The following is a 21,213-nucleotide window of genomic DNA, read 5'->3' as shown; positions in this document are numbered from 1 at the left end:
TTATGCGATGATAGTAAAATTCGTCGAAGTTATTAAGGCATGACAATTACCTCAACAGAAAATGGGGAAAGGATCCTCTCCAGTGAAGTTTCTCCAGTTTTTTCTCCAGTTTTAATCACAGCCATTAATAGCTATCTCTCTCGTCTTTTTAAACATTAAATACTCCCACTTAATTAATTTCCAATGGACAAGATTTCACTGCATGGTGCAGTCACCGGAGGGGATCCAAACCCCATAAAATGAAGGAGACATTTTATTCTTTCCACCATTGGACCAAAAAATATTAATGACTTTCTAATAACACGTCGGCAAGAGACAGAAAAGAACATTTGTTTCCTCCATACAATTACATAAATACCCTTACTTCAGTACCCATATATGTCTTGACAAATAAGGGGTAAAATGGTCAAATAGATAAAAATCAGGTTACACTCTGTTTCCGAAAGTGGGTTGTTTGGCGGTGTATAACAGCGCTGAATCTTATAATCACTTTTTTTCCCTACAAAACGCACTTCTAGACTCACTCTTTACTCTCTCTCTCTTAAACGCCGCCGTTTTGGAATTTGTTTTCGCTGTTTCGTTTTCCAAAAAGGGGCAAAATAATTAACGCGGAAATTCACGATTTTTTGCCACCAGTATTTGGGGAAATCGGATCTCAGGTTAATTTCCACCCCTTTTCTTCTTTCTTTCACCCAATTCGATAATTCAAGGTTTCCCTTTCTTTTTCTCTGATTTGTATAGCTTAATTTGTACTATATATTTTTTTATTTATTTTTAATTTGTTTTATTTTTTTTTTATTTGTGGGGTTTGATCAAATTTTCATTTTTATTATTTGATTGTGGAAATTTTGGTTTTTGATTAATGGATCATTGTTGATTTTGGAATCCGTGGTGGGAATAATGGGAATTTGGGAAATGCATTACCCCAAAATCAATTTACCTTACCCTAATTTTTTGTTTGGATCATGATGTTTATGTGAATTGCTTGAGTAATAGGGTGTTTAATATGTGAAATTTAAGAAAGAGGATAACTTTGAAAGGGATAATTCAAGGGAGAGAAACATGAGGTTTACCTCTGTACTATATTTTAGTTATGTATTGTTGATGACTGTGAATCTGTGATGGGTTTTGCACAATAATAATTTGACTTTATACATAGGTATAATTTGAGAGATGAGTGAATTTGGAGTGCTGTGGTTTGTTGGTTATTGATGTTTATGATGTATATGCAGTGAGAGTTGTCCTAGGTTAGTAAGTTTTATAATCTATCTATGCTTTAGTAATCTTACATAAGTAGTTTTATGCTTTAGGTATCTCAGAACATATTCATGGGAAATTGGTGGTGATGTAGTTATAATTTGTAAATTTTTTGAAGCACTGACCATAGAGGGGTTCATAACTCTCTATGAACATGATAGGTTTGATGGATATTACTATTATTATAGGTTTTATGTAGGCATCTGAATTGTGGTTACTCAAATATTTTAAGGTAGTCATTTGGTCCATGTCTTTCATGGGATTTGTAGTTCCTTGTTGAGGTGTCGTGTCTTATAACATTTGGACAGCTTTTTTCATGGAAAAATCCTCTTCAAATTTCACAAACTCTAATATCACAAAAAAAATGATTTACATACAGTTGTGTTGGTTATGACTGAGTTGGTTATTTTTATTTTTTTATCAGACACTGTTAAATTTCACAAACTATATCATCACAAAAAACTGTTATAGATTGACTTTGAGCCATTTGAGATAGTCAAGTGACTATGCCCCTGATTTCATACCACATAATTCATAAATTTTCTTGTTGCAATTCCTCTATACCCAATAATGTTGATCCTAATCCGTACCTTGATGGCTGCTCACACGTGTGTATGCGTGTACTGATGACAGTTCACGTGTGGGCACACTTGCATGCATGTTTATCTCTGCTATGTTCATATTTCACGTGAAAGTTACTCCATTTTTCTTCATTATGGTACTGGTTTTGTTTTGTGTTGTGATATTTTACAGAGGTTGCTTATTATTACCTCCTTATTCTACTATAGCTCTTATTAATTCAATGCTGTGGATCCCAATATTAAAACTATGACAGTTTGCATCGTGTCTATGCACGTGTTTGTGCATGTATATTTGTCTACACCGCCTTTTTTAGTTTACTCTTACCCCATTATTTTTGGTTTGTAGCATTGCTTATTATGACGACCTAATTCTATTTTCAATTTATTGATGTATATATGTTCATAATCAATGCTGAGCAGGAAATTTCTTTTTGAGAATAAAGAAACAGAATATAGCGTAGTCCTTCTCGATTCTGTTCTGAATCAGTCGAATGGCGGAGAAAGCATGCATCAAGCGCCTTCAGAAGGAGTATAGAGCACTTTGTAAAGTAAGTGCATAATTTTTACTTTTCCGACAAAAATTGCTCTTCACTATTTATTTTTATTTATGGTTCCAATGCTTATTTTGTTGTGCAGCTATATAGTTAGCTTGTTCTGTGATCATTGGTTTGTCTCCTCTCTATTCTTGTGTATTTATGTATCTGGGCTTAGTATTTTGATGTTGTTTGTGGCCGATGAAATGTTTATAGCATGAATGACTGGGAACACATCATCCTATATATGTTTCCTTTCTCCTCTTAATAGTGTGTCTATAGTTTCTGAATAATTGTTTCATGATTGGTTAGGCTACAGTGTGTACTTCACAAAGGTGGATTGTTTCAGCCTGTATCAATTGCCTAGATCATCATAATATTTGAAGATTATGTCAACTCGATAATGCTTAATTTTATTACTGTATTTGCAGGAGCCAGTTTCCCATATTGTGGCCCGTCCTTCACCAAGTGATATTCTTGAGTGGCGTAAGTTTTGTTTCATACTGTCACATTTCATATATGATTTTATGACAAGCTCTAATATCCAAAAATGGGAAAACAGAATATGTTGAATCTTTGGTACATGTAATCATAAACGATGTAAAACCCATATGACCAACTGGTCGCAACGCAGCAAACCTTACTTTTGCTCTCGGGCTCTTTTTCCTTAATACTACTATATTGTCAGCAAGGAAGGATCAAAATATTGTATTGTCAGCAACTTCATTGTAATTTATTTGTTAGCTAGTGGTTGATACTTGATGCTGATCTTATTATGTGTTCATATCTCAGATTACGTATTGGAAGGAAGCGAGGGAACACCTTTCTCAGGTTTAGCAAATTATGATTGTTGCAGATTGATATTTTGTTTCAGCTGTATTGTGTGTTGGTTTTGCAGTTCCAACACCCAGTTTATTACTATCTCAACTTATATTGTATTTACGTTTTTTGTTCGCTTTTTAGGTGGATATTACTATGGAAAAATCAAGTTTCCTCAGGAATATCCTTATAAACCTCCTGGAATCAGGTGCCTTCTTGTTGCAGCATTCTTGATCATTCGAATTTTCATGTATTTGATCTTTAATAACCAAGTTCATACTTTTTATAATGTAGCATGACAACACCTAATGGGCGGTTCATGACACAGAAAAAGATCTGTTTATCAATGAGCGATTGTAAGTTCTTTTACCCATTGGAAGACAAACCGATTTGTATCATAGTTACCCATATTGCTACAGTTTAATTTTTCTGTGGGGTTTTCTGTTTTTGCAGTTCATCCTGAAAGTTGGAATCCAATGTGGTCTGTATCAAGGTCAGTATGTTCAAGTTTTGAAGTTCTTTTATGTGGTTTACTCCCTTTTATGTTTTAATTTTTTCTTTTGAAATTTGGTTGTATTGTTTGCACTAGGGAATGGTATATGACTATATATGTGTTCATTATTATTTCGTAGTTTCATACTAATAATGATGTTTCCAATTTATGAATGCAGCATACTTACCGGGCTTCTTTCATTCATGGTATGTTATTATGTTATGGTTTCTTCATATTCTAATTGAACTCTGGTTTCTTCCATCTCATATGGCATTTGTTTGCTCATAAGATATTGGCCATGTTTGTTGCAGATTATAGAATAAATAATTTTGAGATTTTAAAAAAAGCAGAAGTTATTTTGCGTTTGTTTACCATAAGGAAAATCACTCTTTTTAAGATAAAAAACCATCAACAATGATTTCAAAGAGAAACTACTCAAAACAACTTCTTGTTTAAAACATCTTTTAGATTTTTTTTTTAGATTCTCATTTGTTTAAGAATATGTAATAAATGAATAAAAATTCCTAAAATTGTTGTTCCGAAAAGGGTTTTTCATAAAAAAATGGCCCATATCACTCTTGCATTTGCCTCTTTTAGCGGTTTTTTGGGTAGGTTGGTTGGGATGGGAGGGGATCTCAAGTTTGAGTAGCCATAGTAGTCTTTGTTGTATACTTGTACGCATAATAATGGCTTAACAAAAGCTAATACAACTTTCAAACTTGTTAAGCTCCCCCGTTGTAGGTGTTCATAAGCTGTTGAGCCATTTAATATAAAGGAAAATGTTATCAGCTTGTTATTCTTCACGATGTATGACAGACTTCTCTTTTGCAGATGGATACCAGTCCAACCACTGGCAGTGTAAACACTACTACTGCCGAGAAGCAGCGTCTAGCAAAATCTTCAATGTCTTTCAATTGTAAGAAGTAAGTATACCGCACCATCAACATTGAGCAATGTCTCTGATTTGTGTTCCACAATTAATGGCTCTTTCCTTGCAGTGCAACATTCAGGAAGATGTTCCCCGAGTACGTGGAGAAGTACAACAAGCAGCAGCTTTCTGAACAAGTTACTTCTGAGCAGCCAAAGTCATCAGAGACTGGTCAAGATAAAAGTCCGAGGTCTGTTTTGGAAAACAATGTAGAGTCCACAGGAGAAGACTTGAAAAGGGTTGAGGGATTGAAGGATGCGAGGAGAAACAGAAAACAAGGATTTCCAACCTGGATGATGTTATTACTCTTCTCCATCTTTGGGGTTGTTATGGCATTACCTCTACTCCAGCTGTGAATTTTTTATGGGTACAAGGGTCCATAAAAGGATTATCATGGAACTGGTTCTTTATGTTCTGCTTAGGTTTTGTCATGTCTAACAGGATTTGTATAGGAAATATTGGACATGGAGACTGTTAAAAAAATATGATACTACTCCTTCGTGTCTGTTTTTGCCAGTTTCTTGGTATTGATACTTGTCATGTCATGTCACTCTTATTCTCTTGCAATGTGGAGGCTTGTTTTCTTTTAGTGTTGGTTCGTAAACATACTGCAAATGATGCTGGGCTATGTACTGCATTTTATATTCTAGAATGGACAAATTATATATTAAGAGTTTTTAAAATAGTGTGGTTGGTCGTGAGTGTGGTCATATGATCATATCAATTCTCTATAATAGTATCAAATACTGTGATTTACAATCTTGATCTGATTAAACCATAATGTAATTTACCGCTTTTAATGTAGTTTAAGGTATCAGAAGCCTTCAATTAGTAAGGATATTATCCCTATGTCGCATCTAATCAGTATGCACCATTTAACAAGTGGAATATTTTTCTAAAAACAAGAGAAATGATATTTATACAACAATTTTCGGACAACTTTCTATGGTACTCTCATTTTGTTTTTATTCTCTCTATTATTTGAGATAATAAAAAGGTAGTAGGTTGTAATACATTTTTTTGTTAAGTAGTTTAATGGCTGAAGGTCACAAATCATTTTTGGTCTGATTCATGTATATTATATAAACAGCATGAATGAAATAAAAAAAAATTGGGTAATTTTTTTGTCATGATAAAAGTGAAGGGAAAGTAAAACGGATTGATTAAGTATGGTCCCATAGGAAGGAAGAAATTGTAACATCATAATGAATAATAATGTTTTCCCACTTCTCTTGCTAAACGTTCCTTTCAATTTCAAAAAGTAACTCCAATTGGTTAGATAAGTTTCAATTCCACATTGTAAGGTACATTAACTTCATTGTATATACATTAACTTCATTCTATATAGGATCTTTTTTGGTAATATTCTAGTAGTCTATATGATCTGAGCAAAAATATTTCAGCAGTTTATTTTAGTAAGTTACTGTAACTATTATTATTACTATAAGATTTTTTCGTACTCTTCAAATAAAAAAATTATTCTTTTTGCCAATTGAGGTTGGTGCATTTCTTAAAGTTGACTTATATTCTGTAAAATCTTGAGTTCAACTCTAGCTGTCGGCATAGAGACTTTGTCGGTGGATATTATGTAGGTATTTATAACAACGTTCGTTGAATCTTGATTTGTACGAGAAATATTAGTTTATTATATTTGTAGATAGGATCTTTTTGAATCTCTAAACCTTATAGTGATTTTAATTTTTTACCATTTTGTTATTCTTTATTGGCATTATTAGTATAGTAATTTGGTCAGGTAAAAAATCTGCATTTTTATGTACTGTGTTGTATAAGACAGATACATTTCTGTATTAATGCACCTTCTGATTAAGGCAATTTCTTTCTTGATAAGACAAAGTGAAGAAAAAGCTCAAAATTGCAATACTATTTAGAGTATCTGTCCTCTCCATGTGACATTGATTTCTTTTCATGAGTTGTTGAAGTTTCCCTTTTGTACATCCACATAGTAAATTCCAAATCTCATGTGTATTAATTTGCTGCAAAGGTTAGAAGCTATTATTTTCCATTACAATGAGATGAGACATTGTTCTTTTGTGTAGATGGATAATCCTTAGGAACTATCAAACTTCATTTTCTCTTGAAGTTTTCATATCTTGGAATTTCTTTTCTCCTCAAGTGGCTGGTTTTTGTTGATAATGATGAACAATTCTTCTGCACAACCAATGCATTATGATGACTATGGATTTGATCTGCAACAGGACTTTTCCCTGGTATAAATTTTGGTTTTAAACACAGTTACTACATGTTTGGATTCACGGTGAATTTAACAGAAAAAAAAATTACACTTTAGAGTTTTACAAAATCACGGTAGCACTATTATTTCACAAACTTGCCATGATTTCAAATGCAGTTAGTTTATTTGTTGAATTTATTAATTGATTTTGTTATTTGTATGTCAAAGTATGTAGTTTTTGTGTAATTCTAAAACACGAAGATTTTGTGCAAGTTTGAATAACGGTGAGTTTGGCAAAATCACAATAACACCGTGGTTTTGTTGAAGTTTTAAACTGCAGTTTTTGCTAAACATCACTATGTATACCCTGATTATGTCAAATTCACCATCAATCTAAACATGCACGAAGTATGTATGCTCAAATTGATAATATTATCTAATGGATTTTACACATTCATCTGCATTTGATGTTTTATCTATATGTTTCTTTCATTAACATATAGATTTTCACTCTTTGATTTTGGCTCTCACTAGTTTCTGGCTGAAGCAAAGGAGCATGGACATGAATCAAAACTGAAGAGTTCAACAGTGTACCCTGAAGAAGGATCTAAGAAAAAAGGACCAGAGAAAGTGAGAAAGGGAAAGAAATCATGGAAAAGTTCACTGGTTTCATGGTGGAGACTTGACAAGAAAAGCAAGGATAAAGAAGAAACCAACAAGAATTCTATAGCTAAAGTTTCTGAGAAAAGACAAGGTCATGTTTCTGGTCCAATACTTAACTCCTACAAAGGTTATGATGGGAAGCAAAAGAATCCATTTTCTGGACCTTTAATAACAAGTTTGTTTAAACCAACAAAGAGATCAGAAGAGAATGAGATACCTTATATGACTCTCCATCAACAAAATAGTCCTCATCCTGTTCAAAATTATGGTCCTCTTTATGTGGTTACTTAACTCTTTGTATCGTTTTCTATGTAGCATCGACACTTCAGATTGATGGTGTCGGTGGCTGACACGGACACAATACTAGCATATTTGGTTACATTCAATCACTTTTATCTTCTTAGATTGTTACTGGTAGTATGTGCTATTGTCGGTGTCGTGTCGTGTCCTGTTTCTCCGTTTGTGCTTCATAAATCACTACTATAGTTGCAAGTTCTAGTTACATCGAGAAAGACTTAATGAATTTTTGCTACAAAATTGAGTACTAATGTATTGGCTTTGTTGAGAGACTTTTGCGGACTAATGTAATAGAATAGACCTTAGTGAGATGAATGATTTTGTAATTGGATTTGATTAAGGAAAACAAAAATTCAGACTAAACTTATGTTTCCATGTCAATCTTGTGTTTTAAGAAGTCATTAAGGTATCAAATTTTAAATTTTGACAACATTTTTGGATAATTAAGTTATGCAAATGCTGGCTGATACAGAAGTGTAACAAAAATACCCTCCACAAACAGATTTCATTAACAAGGATGTTAGTTTTTATCTAGATTAACCTGTAAGTAAACCAAGCAAAAAAATATTGGCATACATTCTTCCAATGCTTCTCACATTTCCCAATATTTTGTCAAAATTGAAGAACTTTCTTGAGCTATATACAGTTTTTTTGCATCAGTTTCTTTCCTTTTATGAACTCTCATTCTTAATCATTGTTCCAATATCTCATCCCAAACATCACGATATGTATGTCCATACGAATGTATATACATGCATGTACATGTACATATATAATAGTATATAAACATATACAGTACCATATAGGTGAAAAATGGATTTCTTAGAGGCAAAGATCTTACAGGTTCATATTTCATTAGGTAATAAAGTAAAAGCACAAAATAAGGCAAATGTGGCATTGACAAAAACACATTATCATAAGGGCAAGAGACTCCAATTTGATGCACTTTCAAGGCTGTCATGTACTAAGCAAATCACACCATCTATATGACCCCAAATGTCTTTCTTGAGTATGAACTATGAACCCCTATTTAGAGGGTAAGGCCCACGTATTCAGATTCTCAACAGTAATACAACAGATATTGTCAGTCTGTCAATAATTTATGTTATACAATTTACTCCTTGATAAAATATACTCCCTCCGTCCCAGAATATCTGATCCAATCTGGTTTTTCATACAGATTAAGAAAAATGTATAAATAAAGGGGAAAGTGGAATATATTGTATTGAGAATGATGAAAGTAGTATTAATTAGAGTTATATTGTATTGGGAATGATGAAAGTTGTATTGAAAATTGAAATGAGTCAGTTATTTTGGGACACTTTTTTTAGTAAATGAGTCAGATATTCCGGGACGGAGTGAGTAAGAAAAAAATGTATATGTATTTAGTCTAAATTTAATCAGATATAGATACTTTTTTGTTTATATTTTGTTAGCAATTGACTACATCAAATCACTCAAATTTTGTGCAAAAAAATTACTAAGTTATAAATATGATAATATATATATATATATTTCTTTTTTTAAAATATATCAGAAATTTGATCCATTTGATTTTGATCCTCAATGTGAATTCCCTAATCTAGTGGCAATGAAGAATCACCTAAAGGGATTGGATTGCATAAGTCAATAGGTAAAAGATGTGTGAAAAAGACAACATGATTAAGAAAAAAAATGGACATGTGCCTGCCATTGTCTAGGCAACCGAATAAACAGAATAATATTATTTGTAAAGAAAACTTTTTTGTCGGATTTGGGTCCCTTGAGTTGAGAGTTGAGAAAGGGGAATCTAAACAAGAGAGAGTGAACTCATACCTTAAACATTAGCTTATTTGTCTTATTGATGCTGAAATGGCTACTAATTTATTCATTTCTTTTCTAATCCGTGTTCTAAGGTAAAAGGTATCATGGTTTGAAAAAGTGCTTATTCAAATTCACAATGTTCAATGTATTGTTAATTTCAAATGCTTTAATGATACAAAATCCATTCTTCATATGATCTTTTTAGGCAGTATTGAAATCATTGAGATTTAGAAAATTTTACTAAAATTTTAAAGATTAAAGGGTAGATTCACTCCATGTAATGAGTGCTCTGTTTCTTCCTTTGAGAGGCCAGCTAGAGGCAAACAAAAATTCTCTTTAACCTATTTTATATACATATCCAAACAAAAATACTTTCTTGATTCTTGTTCGGATTTGGTTTATGTCTCCCCGACTTTCTTTGTATTACTTTCCCTCCTTTTTATGAATGAATATACGGCGTGCAACGGATTATTGTTAGTGGTTACGGTACCAACCTAATTGAAATTTCAGCCACTAATGTGATGCCTTTGTATGACCTCTTTTCCTATTAAAAAAACTCTAAACAAAGGCCAATGTTTCTTAAACTCTATTCAATTTTAGGAGAACAATCAACATCATATTATCTGCACATGTTTTAGTTACATCTCTCAATCTTTTATCTCGTACCGGAATCAAAATTGATCCCATCTGGAAATAGGAAAAAAAAATATAGGTCTGGAGTTTAATTTGAATGACTAACATAGTCACATGTATGTATTTCATTCCATTTCATCCAAATCAGTAATCAGGCTAATTGCAAGTAAAGTTCAAAATGGTAACAATAACACTACAAATCTCACCTTCTGAATAAACTAAGTAACCTATCATAATTTATACAATATAAACACTTCAAACTATTCACTTAATGTGCTTAATAGTTATAGCACAGGTACTAACAAAAAAAAAAAAAATGGATTGAATAACAAGACATCATATTAGCAGCCATCCTTAGCCATTATGTGCACCAGTATTGTAATGGAAGTAGCATAACTCTTGACTCTTTCAGAGCTATCTCTCAAAGATAGTAACTCTTGTGAAAATAATTAAGAATACTAATAGCAAATCTCTAGTCATGGTTTTAAATTGCAGTCTGCAACCGTAATTGCAACGATTTTAGAGGTCACTACTAGCTCTGGCCTTGTTCCACATCCATAGAACTTGGCGTTGAAGGACTTAACTTTTTGTCTCTACTTAAAAGCCTCTTAAATGACCTCAATCTTGTTGTCATTGGTGATTTCATCTCATCTTCAACACACCTATTGTTGTTTTGGCTTCAAATTTGTGGTTTTGAGAAACAGAGAAATCGTGACACGATTTCATCAACGTGTCACGATTTTGGCTATGCCGAAAGCATGTTTTGCTGGTGTATAATCGTGGCACGATTTTGGGAAAACGTGACACGATTTTCGGCTTGCTGGGCACGTTTTCAGGATAAGGTTGGTCGTACCTTGGGTCGTACGTATCAAACGTGTCACGATTTGGACAAACGTGACACGATTTTGACAGCTGAAGACTGCTATATAAGTGTTTCTTTGCAGATTTTGAAGGAGAGCTTGAAGAGAGAGAAACTTGGATTACAAAGGAGGTAACTTTAGGGTTGAGTGTCTTTGTAGTGAGGATCTCTTGGGTTGGGAAACATTGTAAACACCTTGGGTAGTGAGATTTCACCATTGGAAGGATCAAAAGCTTCCTTTTGTGTTTTCTCTTAGGATTCATTGTGAGTGTGGGTGACATGAAAATGGGTAGAAATTAGGTCTTGTTCTTTTGTGAGCTTTTAAGCTAATTTCTTGTAACCCATTTGTATCACTTTCATCTTAGTGGATTGGAGGGCTGCTCTCTCCCCCAGAGTAGGTCATATTGGACCGAACTGGGTTACCATCTTGGTGTGTTTGTTCCTTTCTTTCATTGCTTATCCTTATTGCTTTGATTATGCTTGTGGTGTTGCTCTACACTTAGATTTAGATCTGTTTTTTGTTGTTGTTGCTTGGAGACACTTTATCTATTGATTACCACTTCCTTTGCTCCACACATCTTTGTTATTCATTGGTGTGATTTTGTCCGAATTCACAACAATTGGCGCCCACCGTGGGGCATAGGCGTGAATTGGTAAAGTTGGTATCATGGGTTCAAAGTGGGACATCGAGAAGTTCACCGGAAGTAATGATTTCGGGTTGTGGAAGGTTAAGATGCAAGCGGTTTTGACACAACAAAAGTGTGTAGAAGCATTGAAGGGTGAAGCGGCGATGCCGGCACATTTGACACAAGCGGAGAAGCGTGAGATGATAGACAAGGCAAAGAGTGCCATTGTTTTATGTCTCGGAGATAAGGTTTTAAGGGATGTCGCGAGGGAGGCTACCGCGGCGTCGATGTGGGCTAAGTTGGAGTCATTGTACATGACGAAATCGTTGGCTCATAGGCAACTCTTGAAACAACAACTCTATTCATTTAGGATGGTGGAGTCTAAAACAATCTCGGAGCAATTGGCGGAATTTAACAAAATTCTTGATGATTTGGCCAACATTGAAGTTAATATGGAAGATGAGGATAAGGCTTTGTTGTTACTTTGTTCATTACCAAAGTCTTTTGAGCATTTCAAGGATACCATCCTTTATGGTAAGGAGGGCACCACTACTTTGGAGGAGGTCCAATCGGTTTTGAGAACCAAGGAATTGACCAAGTTCAAGGACTTGAAGGTTGATGATGGTGGTGAAGGCTTGAATGTTACAAGAGGGAGAAGTGAGCAAAGAGGAAAAGGCAAGGGGAAGTCGAGGTCCAAGTCTAAGTCCAAGGGCTTTGACAAATCAAAGTATAAATGCTTTCTTTGTCATAAGCAAGGTCACTACAAGAAGGATTGCCCGGATAAAGGGGGCAATGGTAGTTCTTCCGTTCAAGTTGCGGTGGCGTCCGATGAAGATGGTTATGAGAGTGCGGGTGCACTAGTGGTCACAAGTTGGGAACCGGAGAAGAGTTGGGTTTTGGACTCGGGATGCTCTTATCACATGTGTCCTAGGAAGGAATATTTTGAGACTTTGGCTCTAAAAGAAGGAGGAGTTGTTCGACTCGGAAATAACAAAGCGTGCAAAGTCCAAGGCATGGGCACCGTTCGTCTAAAGATGTTTGATGGCCGTGAATTCCTTTTAAAGGATGTGAGGTTTGTTCCCGAACTTAAGCGAAATTTAATTTCCCTTAGCATGTTTGATAGTCTAGGTTATAGCACTAGAATTGAGCATGGGGTTTGTAAAATTTCGCATGGTGCATTGATTACGGTTAAAGGGTCTAAAATGAATGGCTTATACATTTTAGATGGTTCCATAGTAATTGGTAATGCATCGGTAGCTAGTGTAGTACCTCATAATAATTCCGAATTGTGGCATTTGAGATTGGGGCATGTTAGTGAAAGAGGTTTAGTTGAACTAGCTAAACAAGGTTTGCTAGGAAAAGATAAATTGGACAAGCTAGAATTTTGTGAGCATTGCATACTAGGCAAGCAACATAGAGTGAAGTTTGGTAGTGGTATGCATCATTCTAGTAGACCTTTTGAGTATGTGCATTCGGACCTTTGGGGTCCTTCCAAGACTCTTACTCATGGAGGGGGTTCCTATTTTCTTTCCATCATTGATGATTATTCTAGGAGAGTGTGGGTCTTTGTTTTGAAAAACAAAAGTGACACCTTTGAGAAGTTTAAGGAATGGCACACTCTCATAGAAAATCAAATGGGAACTAAACTAAAAGGTTTGAGAACTGACAATGGCCTGGAGTTTGTTTCAGAGCAATTTAATGAGTTTTGCAGGTTAAAAGGAATCAAGAGGCATAGAACCGTACCGAGAACACCGCAACAAAATGGTCTTGCTGAACGGATGAATAGGACCCTTTTGGAGCGGGTGAGGTGCATGCTTCTAGGAGCTGGGTTACCTAAGAGTTTCTGGGGTGAAGCAGTGACAACTGCTGCTTATTTGATCAATAGATGTCCATCAACGGGAATAGACTTCAAGACACCTATGGAGGTATGGAGTGGGAAACCGGCAGATTACTCCTCTTTGAAGGTTTTCGGAGCTTTGGCATATGCGCATATCAAGCAAGACAAGCTTGAGCCTAGAGCTTTGAAATGTGTCTTCATTGGTTATCCGGAAGGTGTGAAGGGTTACAAGTTGTGGAAATTGGACTCTAGTGGAGGATCAAAAGTCTTGATTAGTAGGGATGTTACCTTTGATGAGACCCGTATGGGGATGAAGTGTAAAGACCTAGAGACTTTAGAACCGGAAACAATGGTGGAGGAAACTCAGTTTGAGGTGGAGCTTCCAAATGAAGAGAAAGATGATGTGGAAGATGAAGCTTCAACATCGGATACAAGTGGAACTCAACCGGTAGTGGATCCCGATTATCTTTTGGCTAGAGATAGAGAAAGGAGGACCATTACGGCACCTAGAAGATATGGTTATGCGGACTTGGTGTGTTTTGCTCTAAATGCGGCTGAAGATGTGCAAGACTCGGAGCCTAGAAACTTCAAGGAGGCATTTGAGAGCAAAGAAAGCAAGTATTGGTTGAAGGCGGTGAATGAAGAGATGGATTCATTGGAAAAGAACCAAACTTGGAAACTTGTGAAGCTACCTAAACACCAAAGGGTAGTTGGATGCAAGTGGATCTTCAAGAAAAAGGAAGGTATTCCGGGAGTTGAAGGTCCTAGGTACAAAGCAAGACTTGTGGCCAAGGGTTTTACTCAAGTGGAGGGGATCGACTACAATGAGATCTTCTCACCGGTGGTGAAACATTGTTCCATAAGGATACTTATGGCTATTGTGAATCAATTCAATCTTGAGTTGGAACAAATGGATGTAAAGACCGCTTTCTTACATGGTGACCTTGAAGAGACAATCTACATGGAGCAACCGGAAGGTTTTGTGGAGGACAAGTCTAAGGTATGTCTTTTGAAGAAATCTTTGTATGGGTTGAAGCAAAGCCCAAGGCAATGGTATCGTCGGTTTGATGAATTTCTTTTGAAGACCGGCTTTGTGAGAAGCGGGTATGATTCTTGTGTGTACATGTTGAAGAGGGGTGAGAAAGTCATTCTCTATCTCCTTCTATATGTGGATGATATCTTGATGGCAAGCTCTAGCAAGGATGAGATTGTGAAGCTCAAAGAAAAGTTAAATGGTGAATTTGAGATGAAAGATCTTGGTCCGGCAAAGAGAGTTCTTGGAATTGATATCTTGAGGAATCGTGACAAAGGTGAACTTTTCTTATCTCAACTTAGTTATTTGAAGAAGGTGGTGGAGCGTTTTAGAATGACAAACTCTAAAACCGTGAGCACTCCCTTGGGTCACCACACAAAGTTGTCCATAAAACAATGTCCTCAATCCGAGGATGAGAAGCAAGCGATGGAAAATACTCCCTATGCAAGTGGGGTTGGAAGCATCATGTATGGAATGGTTTGTAGTAGGCCGGACTTAGCTTATGCGGTTAGCATTGTGAGTCGGTTTATAGCAAATCCGGGTATTGTGCATTGGCAAGCTTTGAAGTGGGTGTTGAGGTATTTAAACGGGTCTTTGAAGTGCGGTTTGAAATACACAAGAGCAGCTCAAGATGAAGATGCTTTGGAGGGGTATGTTGATGCGGACTATGCGGGCAATGTGGACACAAGAAAATCTCTATCGGGTTTTGTGTTTACTCTTTATGGCACGGCTATTAGTTGGAAGGCAAATCAACAATCCGTGGTGGCATTATCTACCACTCAAGCGGAGTATATTGCCCTTGTTGAAGGGGTGAAAGAGGCCATATGGTTGAAAGGGATGATTGGTGAGTTAGGAATTACTCAAGAATGTGTGAAGATACATTGTGATAGCCAAAGCGCCATTCACTTGGCGAATCATCAAGTGTATCATGAGAGGACAAAGCACATTGACATTCGCTTGCACTTTGTTAGAGACATGATTGAATCAAAAGAGATTGTGGTGGAAAAAGTGGCATCGGAAGAGAATCCGGCGGATGTGTTTACCAAGTCATTGCCTAGATCAAGGTTCAAGCATTGCTTGGACTTGATCAAGTTTGTTGAAGAGTAATTCCCTTTTGGAGAGAGCAGCATGGTGGTTGATGGTTAAACTGACATCATCACCAAATTAGAAGTCAAGGTGGAGAATGTTGTTTTGGCTTCAAATTTGTGGTTTTGAGAAACAGAGAAATCGTGACACGATTTCATCAACGTGTCACGATTTTGGCTATGCCGAAAGCATGTTTTGCTGGTGTATAATCGTGGCACGATTTTGGGAAAACGTGACACGATTTTCGGCTTGCTGGGCACGTTTTCAGGATAAGGTTGGTCGTACCTTGGGTCGTACGTATCAAACGTGTCACGATTTGGACAAACGTGACACGATTTTGACAGCTGAAGACTGCTATATAAGTGTTTCTTTGCAGATTTTGAAGGAGAGCTTGAAGAGAGAGAAACTTGGATTACAAAGGAGGTAACTTTAGGGTTGAGTGTCTTTGTAGTGAGGATCTCTTGGGTTGGGAAACATTGTAAACACCTTGGGTAGTGAGATTTCACCATTGGAAGGATCAAAAGCTTCCTTTTGTGTTTTCTCTTAGGATTCATTGTGAGTGTGGGTGACATGAAAATGGGTAGAAATTAGGTCTTGTTCTTTTGTGAGCTTTTAAGCTAATTTCTTGTAACCCATTTGTATCACTTTCATCTTAGTGGATTGGAGGGCTGCTCTCTCCCCCAGAGTAGGTCATATTGGACCGAACTGGGTTACCATCTTGGTGTGTTTGTTCCTTTCTTTCATTGCTTATCCTTATTGCTTTGATTATGCTTGTGGTGTTGCTCTACACTTAGATTTAGATCTGTTTTTTGTTGTTGTTGCTTGGAGACACTTTATCTATTGATTACCACTTCCTTTGCTCCACACATCTTTGTTATTCATTGGTGTGATTTTGTCCGAATTCACAACACCTATTATCAGAAGGTGACAATGAGGAAGAACTAAATTCACTTGGTAATGGTATATCAATCACCAACATTCCATTTCCATTACATCTATTACTATTACCATTATCACTACCTAAAGTAGATGATGATGATGATGCTGAACAAGGTTGTTGATGAGAACTTCTTTCTTCCAAAGAAACACCAAAAGAAGAACTAACTTGTGTTTGAGAATTCCCCCAAACCAAAACATGTGTAGGGAAATTTGAAGACTCTAAACCATTCACATGACTCAAATTTTCACCTTCTGATGAGACTAACACATTCATCTCTTCACCATTTGAATCAGTACTATTTGGTTTACATGATTCAACAGAAACTAAATTCCTACAAAGAGGACAAGTAGAATGAGATTGAAACCACATATCAATACAATCTAAATGAAACCCATGATTGCATTTTGGTAAAAGCCTAGTTTTTTCTCCTTCAACAACATCACAAAGACAAACAGCACATTCCAAACCATCTTTGAAATCCTCATTCTTGAAAACCAAAACAGGCAAAGACTTAAGAATTTTAGGTTCAAGTCCAATTTGGTGACTTCCATAAACAACAGGATCTTGACCAGGAGCAAAAACAAACCGCCGTCGTCGACGGCGGTTTCTTGGTTGAGGAACAGTTCTTTCCTCAAAACGCCACCAAAACCACTTTGCATATAAATGAAGCATTAGAACAAACATAACAACCATGAATAGAAAAATTATTGCTAAAACCATGATTTTTCCTGTTATTTCAACTGTATTAGAATCACCTAATACATCACCTGACCCTTTTGTTGCAGTTGCAGCTGCAGCTGCAGTTGCACCCATGATTGTTTTTGCTTCTTACCTATGAAAATTTGTGTAAAGGTGGAAACTTTAAGGTTTATATGAAAATTTAAGCACAACCCAGTTGAATTTAGACACAAATGGAGAAAACCCAGATGCAAAATCAGTGTAAAGTTTGTGAATTTTGAAGGGAAATTGAGAATGGAGGAAATGGATAAAAGGTGTGAAATTTCAATGTGGAAATTGAAATGGGAAAGAGAGGGGAAATTTTAAGTTAGGGTTGTGAATTAGGTTTGAGAAATTTGTTGGTAGATAAAGAGGAAGTTGTGGAAGGAATTAAGAAGAAGAATGTTGAAGATGAAATTTGGACTGAAGACTTGGACTTGTATGACAGAAGAGGGAAGAAGGTGACGGCATTGGAGTCAAATGGTCAAAGAATAATTTATTGGATAGTACAAATTTGTAATTACTTCCTTGTTTCATTTTTTATTTTAACTTTTTTAGGAAAAAAAATTGTTCCTTTTCTTAATTTTATTTGTAGTTTTCAAATTTTTACTAGTAAGATTTATGGTAATTTCCTTAAAAGCAAAAAGATTTATGGCAATTTAATACTCTCTAAAATGATTAATGAGTAACACACATGTATTGATTTTATGAGATTAATCTTATCAAATATTTATTTATTTACTATAATTATAAACATATAAAGTGAAATATATTAATGTTTAATATAATATTAATTAAGAGACAGAATTCGAAACAAATAATTAATATTACGTTGCAAATAAAAACAACAAGAGTCTTTATAATTTGAACTTAACCCTTTAATTTTTAGGGGAAAAGAGTCTTTATTAATTTGGACTTTATAAGATTAATAAAGTTTGATTCAATTTTTTATTTTTTTTGCGTTAACCATTCGATTTCCAGAGGAAATGAGTCCTGATAATCTCGTGCTCGGCCGTGAGGTAAGGATAACACAACCAAGAATTGTTTCATCGAAGAATCGAACTTGGGTTCTCTGAACATATTTGTCTTTCATGAAACACTTGAGCTCAATTGTTTCGTTTGGCTCAAAATTGTTTTAGTCGGGTTTCAAATTGTGTTATCTTAAAAGATACTTCCTTAAATGGAAGAAATGATAATTAAATTTGAATTGTTTAAAAAAAAAAAAATCAAAGACATACTTAAAACTTGCTTATTAACAAAAGTTACTTTTTAGTTTATTTCAAAATACAAAGTTACTTTTTAGTGGTGTAAAACAATTTAAAAGACATACAAAAATTGAAAGAAAAAAAATTAAAACACAAAGTGTTTCTTTGACAAACAAAAAAAAACCACAAAGTTGAATAGTTGAATTTGAATTTAGTCATTACTAAGATTATTCACTTCAAAAGAATAAAGGGGTGGCTTCAAATTCTGACTTTAATTTCTAACCCCACTTTTGTCATTTCATCAACTGCTCCAAGACCACGGGATCTTTGTACATTTTATTTTGGTCATTAGTAATTAGACTTGGTCATGATATACATGGATTTAATTTCCCCTTGACCCGTCTAATGAATCTATCTACAAAAAATGACTTGAATTAAGATTGTTTAACGTAGAAAATGGGTTGAAAGAGATACAAAAACTAACTAATCCATCTAGCAGAAGTGATAATGCATTTGATTATCACAACTTGCTTGCAAATTGTCCTTAATACGATTTGCGGTACTTCCCCTTGGTCTTGGAATGTTGTGTTTGATAACTACACTTTACCCAATTTGTTGACCTTTGAACTTAATAAATAATAGCTTTATCAATATATTTGACTCTACTTTTAGATAGTGTTGGCCATTAGCCATGGATTAAGACCTCTTTAGCTACTTTTAGATAGTTTTGGACATAAGTCTTACTATTCTTGATTTTGCATGCATCTCAACATTTTTTATTTATTTGTACAAATCATGCATCTCAACATCTTGAAAGCAATAATAGCGTATGTTTAGAGTTAGCGGATAGATGATTTATAATGTTATTGTGGCAGGATCAAATCAATGATCCTGCAAATCCGAAGATCTAATTCAAACCAATTAAATTGGTTTGATTTTTTTCTTCTTCATGTTCTTCTTAGTAAAATGTTCTTCTTCATGTTCTAATACATCTGTTAAGGATTGAAAGGCTTGGTTGTACTAGTCATTATTATCAAAGTTTGTATAAATGTAATAATATTATTGTTTTATTTGAAGAAAATATGCATATAATTGGATGAGTATGAAATCAACTACGGGACAATATGGATACTTTCTTCATAATTTGATACTAATGTATTCAAGGAAGTGGCAATGAGATGCAGCTCATAAACTAAATAAAAAACCATAGTGACATGCGTGCATGAGTATGAATTGTGATTTAGCGCATTATCATGCCAATAATAATGTTGTTAAAATTCAACAAAAACAAAAAGTTGTTGGCAGAACTTTAATTGAATATCGGTTCTTAATTTAGTTAAAAAAATTATTGTGAGATGATTAGACATTACCAAAATCATATACTACATTTCACAACTTTAATTTACCATGTACGTGTAAGCAGTTACCGCTCTTGGGACTGGGATTTGCTGTTGTAGTGAAACAACACAGTTTCACACAGATTTTAATAATAGCCATTGGATCTTATTTGATAGTACTATTATACGTTTGTCAAACCAATCCAATGGTTGGAATAGCAACTGTGTTGTTTTTTACATCCAAATCTGTGCTCTCAACCGTTCTATTTAGGTCAACGGTTGAGATCATTTCATTGCATGATCTCTAATCAACCGCTAAAATTAATTACCACGTAGTAATAAATAAATTTAACTCATTAATTTATCAAAGTAGTTCTTTTAAAAAAATAATTCATCAAAGTAGTCACAATATAAGCTAGAATATAATAAAAAGTATCGTGACTAGCATAAAATAATGTCACTCTAATTAACAAATGAGTTGGTTTGCCTCCAAATAAAACTGAACCTAAAATTTGTTAGAGAAAGAAGTAAATTTCTACAAGCATGTAAAAAGAACCAAATTCTCACTTGTGACCAAGCTTAAGAAATGTCATCCACCACTAGCTTGATACTAGTTCTATATCACCACTTGAGTAAAAACCAAATTCAAAAGGCACAAAAGCGCTTGTTTTAGGAGTTTTTAGGACCCTTGCTTCCGTTTCTTGAGGTGTTTAGTTGACTATTTTTTTCACACTGTTTGAGCACAAATGAATTCACCTTTCTCATCTCGAAAACACATACCGGCACTAAAACAATTTTTTGTCTTTGAAAAGATCGACGCACCCACATTGCACTTGACTTTACTCTCTCTGAAACTGTCCACCTATGTTGTATTGCATGTCCATTGTTCTGACCCGTGTTCTCTCCATCTTCCTCTGGTTCAGCTGTTGTTGCTAGTTGGCTTTGCTGCTGGAGGTGTGTTTCCAATCGGTATGGCATGTACGTCCGCTGTTATGTGTTCGGACAATCATCCTTTGGTGAATGTAAAGCCATCGTTGGTTGTGTATCAACAACCTAGTCCAATAACTTATCATTCCTACTTTTCCAAATACACCATTACACTAAAATAAAATTAATCACTTAATTAGATGATAGCAATTGTAAAACAAAATATAATGCAGATCATCATTGGAGATCACAAAGTACTAAATACTAACGAATACTCAAGTTGTTTTGGAGGCAAAATTTTCGATCTCTTCACCTTCTACTTGTAGTTCGCCTCCAACATATATTCCTTTGAATTCTCCTTCAGTGATCTTTTATTATTGTTCTACCTTATAAGGCAGCTGCTGCTAGCTTGTTCTCATATTTTTTTTAAGAAGTTAAACTAACCCAC

General features: G+C 35.0%; 3 protein-coding genes across 9 annotated transcripts; 2 read left to right on the top strand and 1 right to left on the bottom strand.

Moving 5' to 3' along the window:
* Positions 1-501: 501 nt before the first annotated feature.
* LOC146897250 (ubiquitin-conjugating enzyme E2 34-like) lies at positions 502-5,294 on the top strand. 2 transcript variants are annotated; one of them, XM_085735069.1, is made up of 10 exons: positions 502-659; positions 2,259-2,386; positions 2,803-2,857; positions 3,164-3,202; positions 3,335-3,398; positions 3,485-3,546; positions 3,644-3,683; positions 3,862-3,889; positions 4,515-4,606; positions 4,682-5,294. In XM_085735069.1, exons 2-10 carry the CDS (start codon positions 2,330-2,332, stop codon positions 4,965-4,967), a joined length of 723 nt encoding a protein of 240 aa, XP_085591195.1. In that variant the 5' UTR covers positions 502-659; positions 2,259-2,329; the 3' UTR covers positions 4,968-5,294. The 2 variants fall into 2 exon arrangements, with proteins under 2 accessions (XP_085591195.1, XP_085591196.1); XM_085735070.1 differs by having other exon boundaries at positions 502-710.
* Positions 5,295-5,857: 563 nt separating this feature from the next.
* On the top strand, positions 5,858-8,034 carry LOC146897249 (uncharacterized). 6 transcript variants are annotated; one of them, XM_085735074.1, is made up of 4 exons: positions 5,932-6,026; positions 6,109-6,203; positions 6,669-6,839; positions 7,337-8,034. In XM_085735074.1, exons 3-4 carry the CDS (start codon positions 6,765-6,767, stop codon positions 7,754-7,756), a joined length of 495 nt encoding a protein of 164 aa, XP_085591200.1. In that variant the 5' UTR covers positions 5,932-6,026; positions 6,109-6,203; positions 6,669-6,764; the 3' UTR covers positions 7,757-8,034. The 6 variants fall into 6 exon arrangements, with proteins under 6 accessions (XP_085591203.1, XP_085591198.1, XP_085591200.1 ...); XM_085735077.1 differs by lacking the exons at positions 5,932-6,026; positions 6,109-6,203 and adding an exon at positions 5,858-5,915; XM_085735072.1 differs by lacking the exon at positions 6,109-6,203 and having other exon boundaries at positions 5,915-6,026.
* A 2,253-nt stretch (positions 8,035-10,287) lies between these two features.
* Positions 10,288-17,782, bottom strand: LOC146897248 (RING-H2 finger protein ATL60-like). The gene is made up of 2 exons (XM_085733703.1): positions 16,551-17,782; positions 10,288-10,860 (listed from the first exon to the last, which is right to left on the bottom strand). The coding sequence occupies exons 1-2, from the start codon at positions 17,390-17,392 to the stop codon at positions 10,731-10,733; spliced, it is 972 nt and encodes a 323-aa protein (XP_085589829.1). The 5' UTR covers positions 17,393-17,782; the 3' UTR covers positions 10,288-10,730.
* Positions 17,783-21,213: the final 3,431 nt, after the last annotated feature.

The sequence above is a fragment of the Medicago sativa genome, chromosome 8 (assembly GCF_051527215.1).
Source record: "Medicago sativa cultivar Bolivia chromosome 8, Bolivia_mono, whole genome shotgun sequence".
Taxonomy (NCBI): Eukaryota; Viridiplantae; Streptophyta; class Magnoliopsida; order Fabales; family Fabaceae; genus Medicago; species Medicago sativa.
Note: the sequence above shows the minus strand (reverse complement) of the source record. Positions and strands in the feature narration are given on the sequence as shown.

What these genes read in the sequence shown, in the direction of transcription:
- LOC146897250 (XM_085735069.1), top strand. Translation starts at nt 2,330, where the DNA reads ATGGCGGAGAAAGCATGCATCAAGCGCCTTCAGAAGGAGTATAGAGCA. An exon ending in CGAGGGAACACCTTTCTCAG is followed by an intron (nt 3,203 to 3,334) that starts GTTTAGCAAATT and finishes TTCGCTTTTTAG; the next exon opens with GTGGATATTACTATGGAAAA. An exon ending in TATAAACCTCCTGGAATCAG is followed by an intron (nt 3,399 to 3,484) that starts GTGCCTTCTTGT and finishes TTTATAATGTAG; the next exon opens with CATGACAACACCTAATGGGC.
- LOC146897249 (XM_085735077.1), top strand. Translation starts at nt 6,765, where the DNA reads ATGATGAACAATTCTTCTGCACAACCAATGCATTATGATGACTATGGA. An exon ending in TGCAACAGGACTTTTCCCTG is followed by an intron (nt 6,840 to 7,336) that starts GTATAAATTTTG and finishes GGCTCTCACTAG; the next exon opens with TTTCTGGCTGAAGCAAAGGA.
- LOC146897248 (XM_085733703.1), bottom strand. Translation starts at nt 17,392, where the DNA reads ATGGGTGCAACTGCAGCTGCAGCTGCAACTGCAACAAAAGGGTCAGGT. An exon ending in TTGTCACCTTCTGATAATAG is followed by an intron (nt 10,861 to 16,550) that starts GTGTTGTGAATT and finishes AAACAACAATAG; the next exon opens with GTGTGTTGAAGATGAGATGA.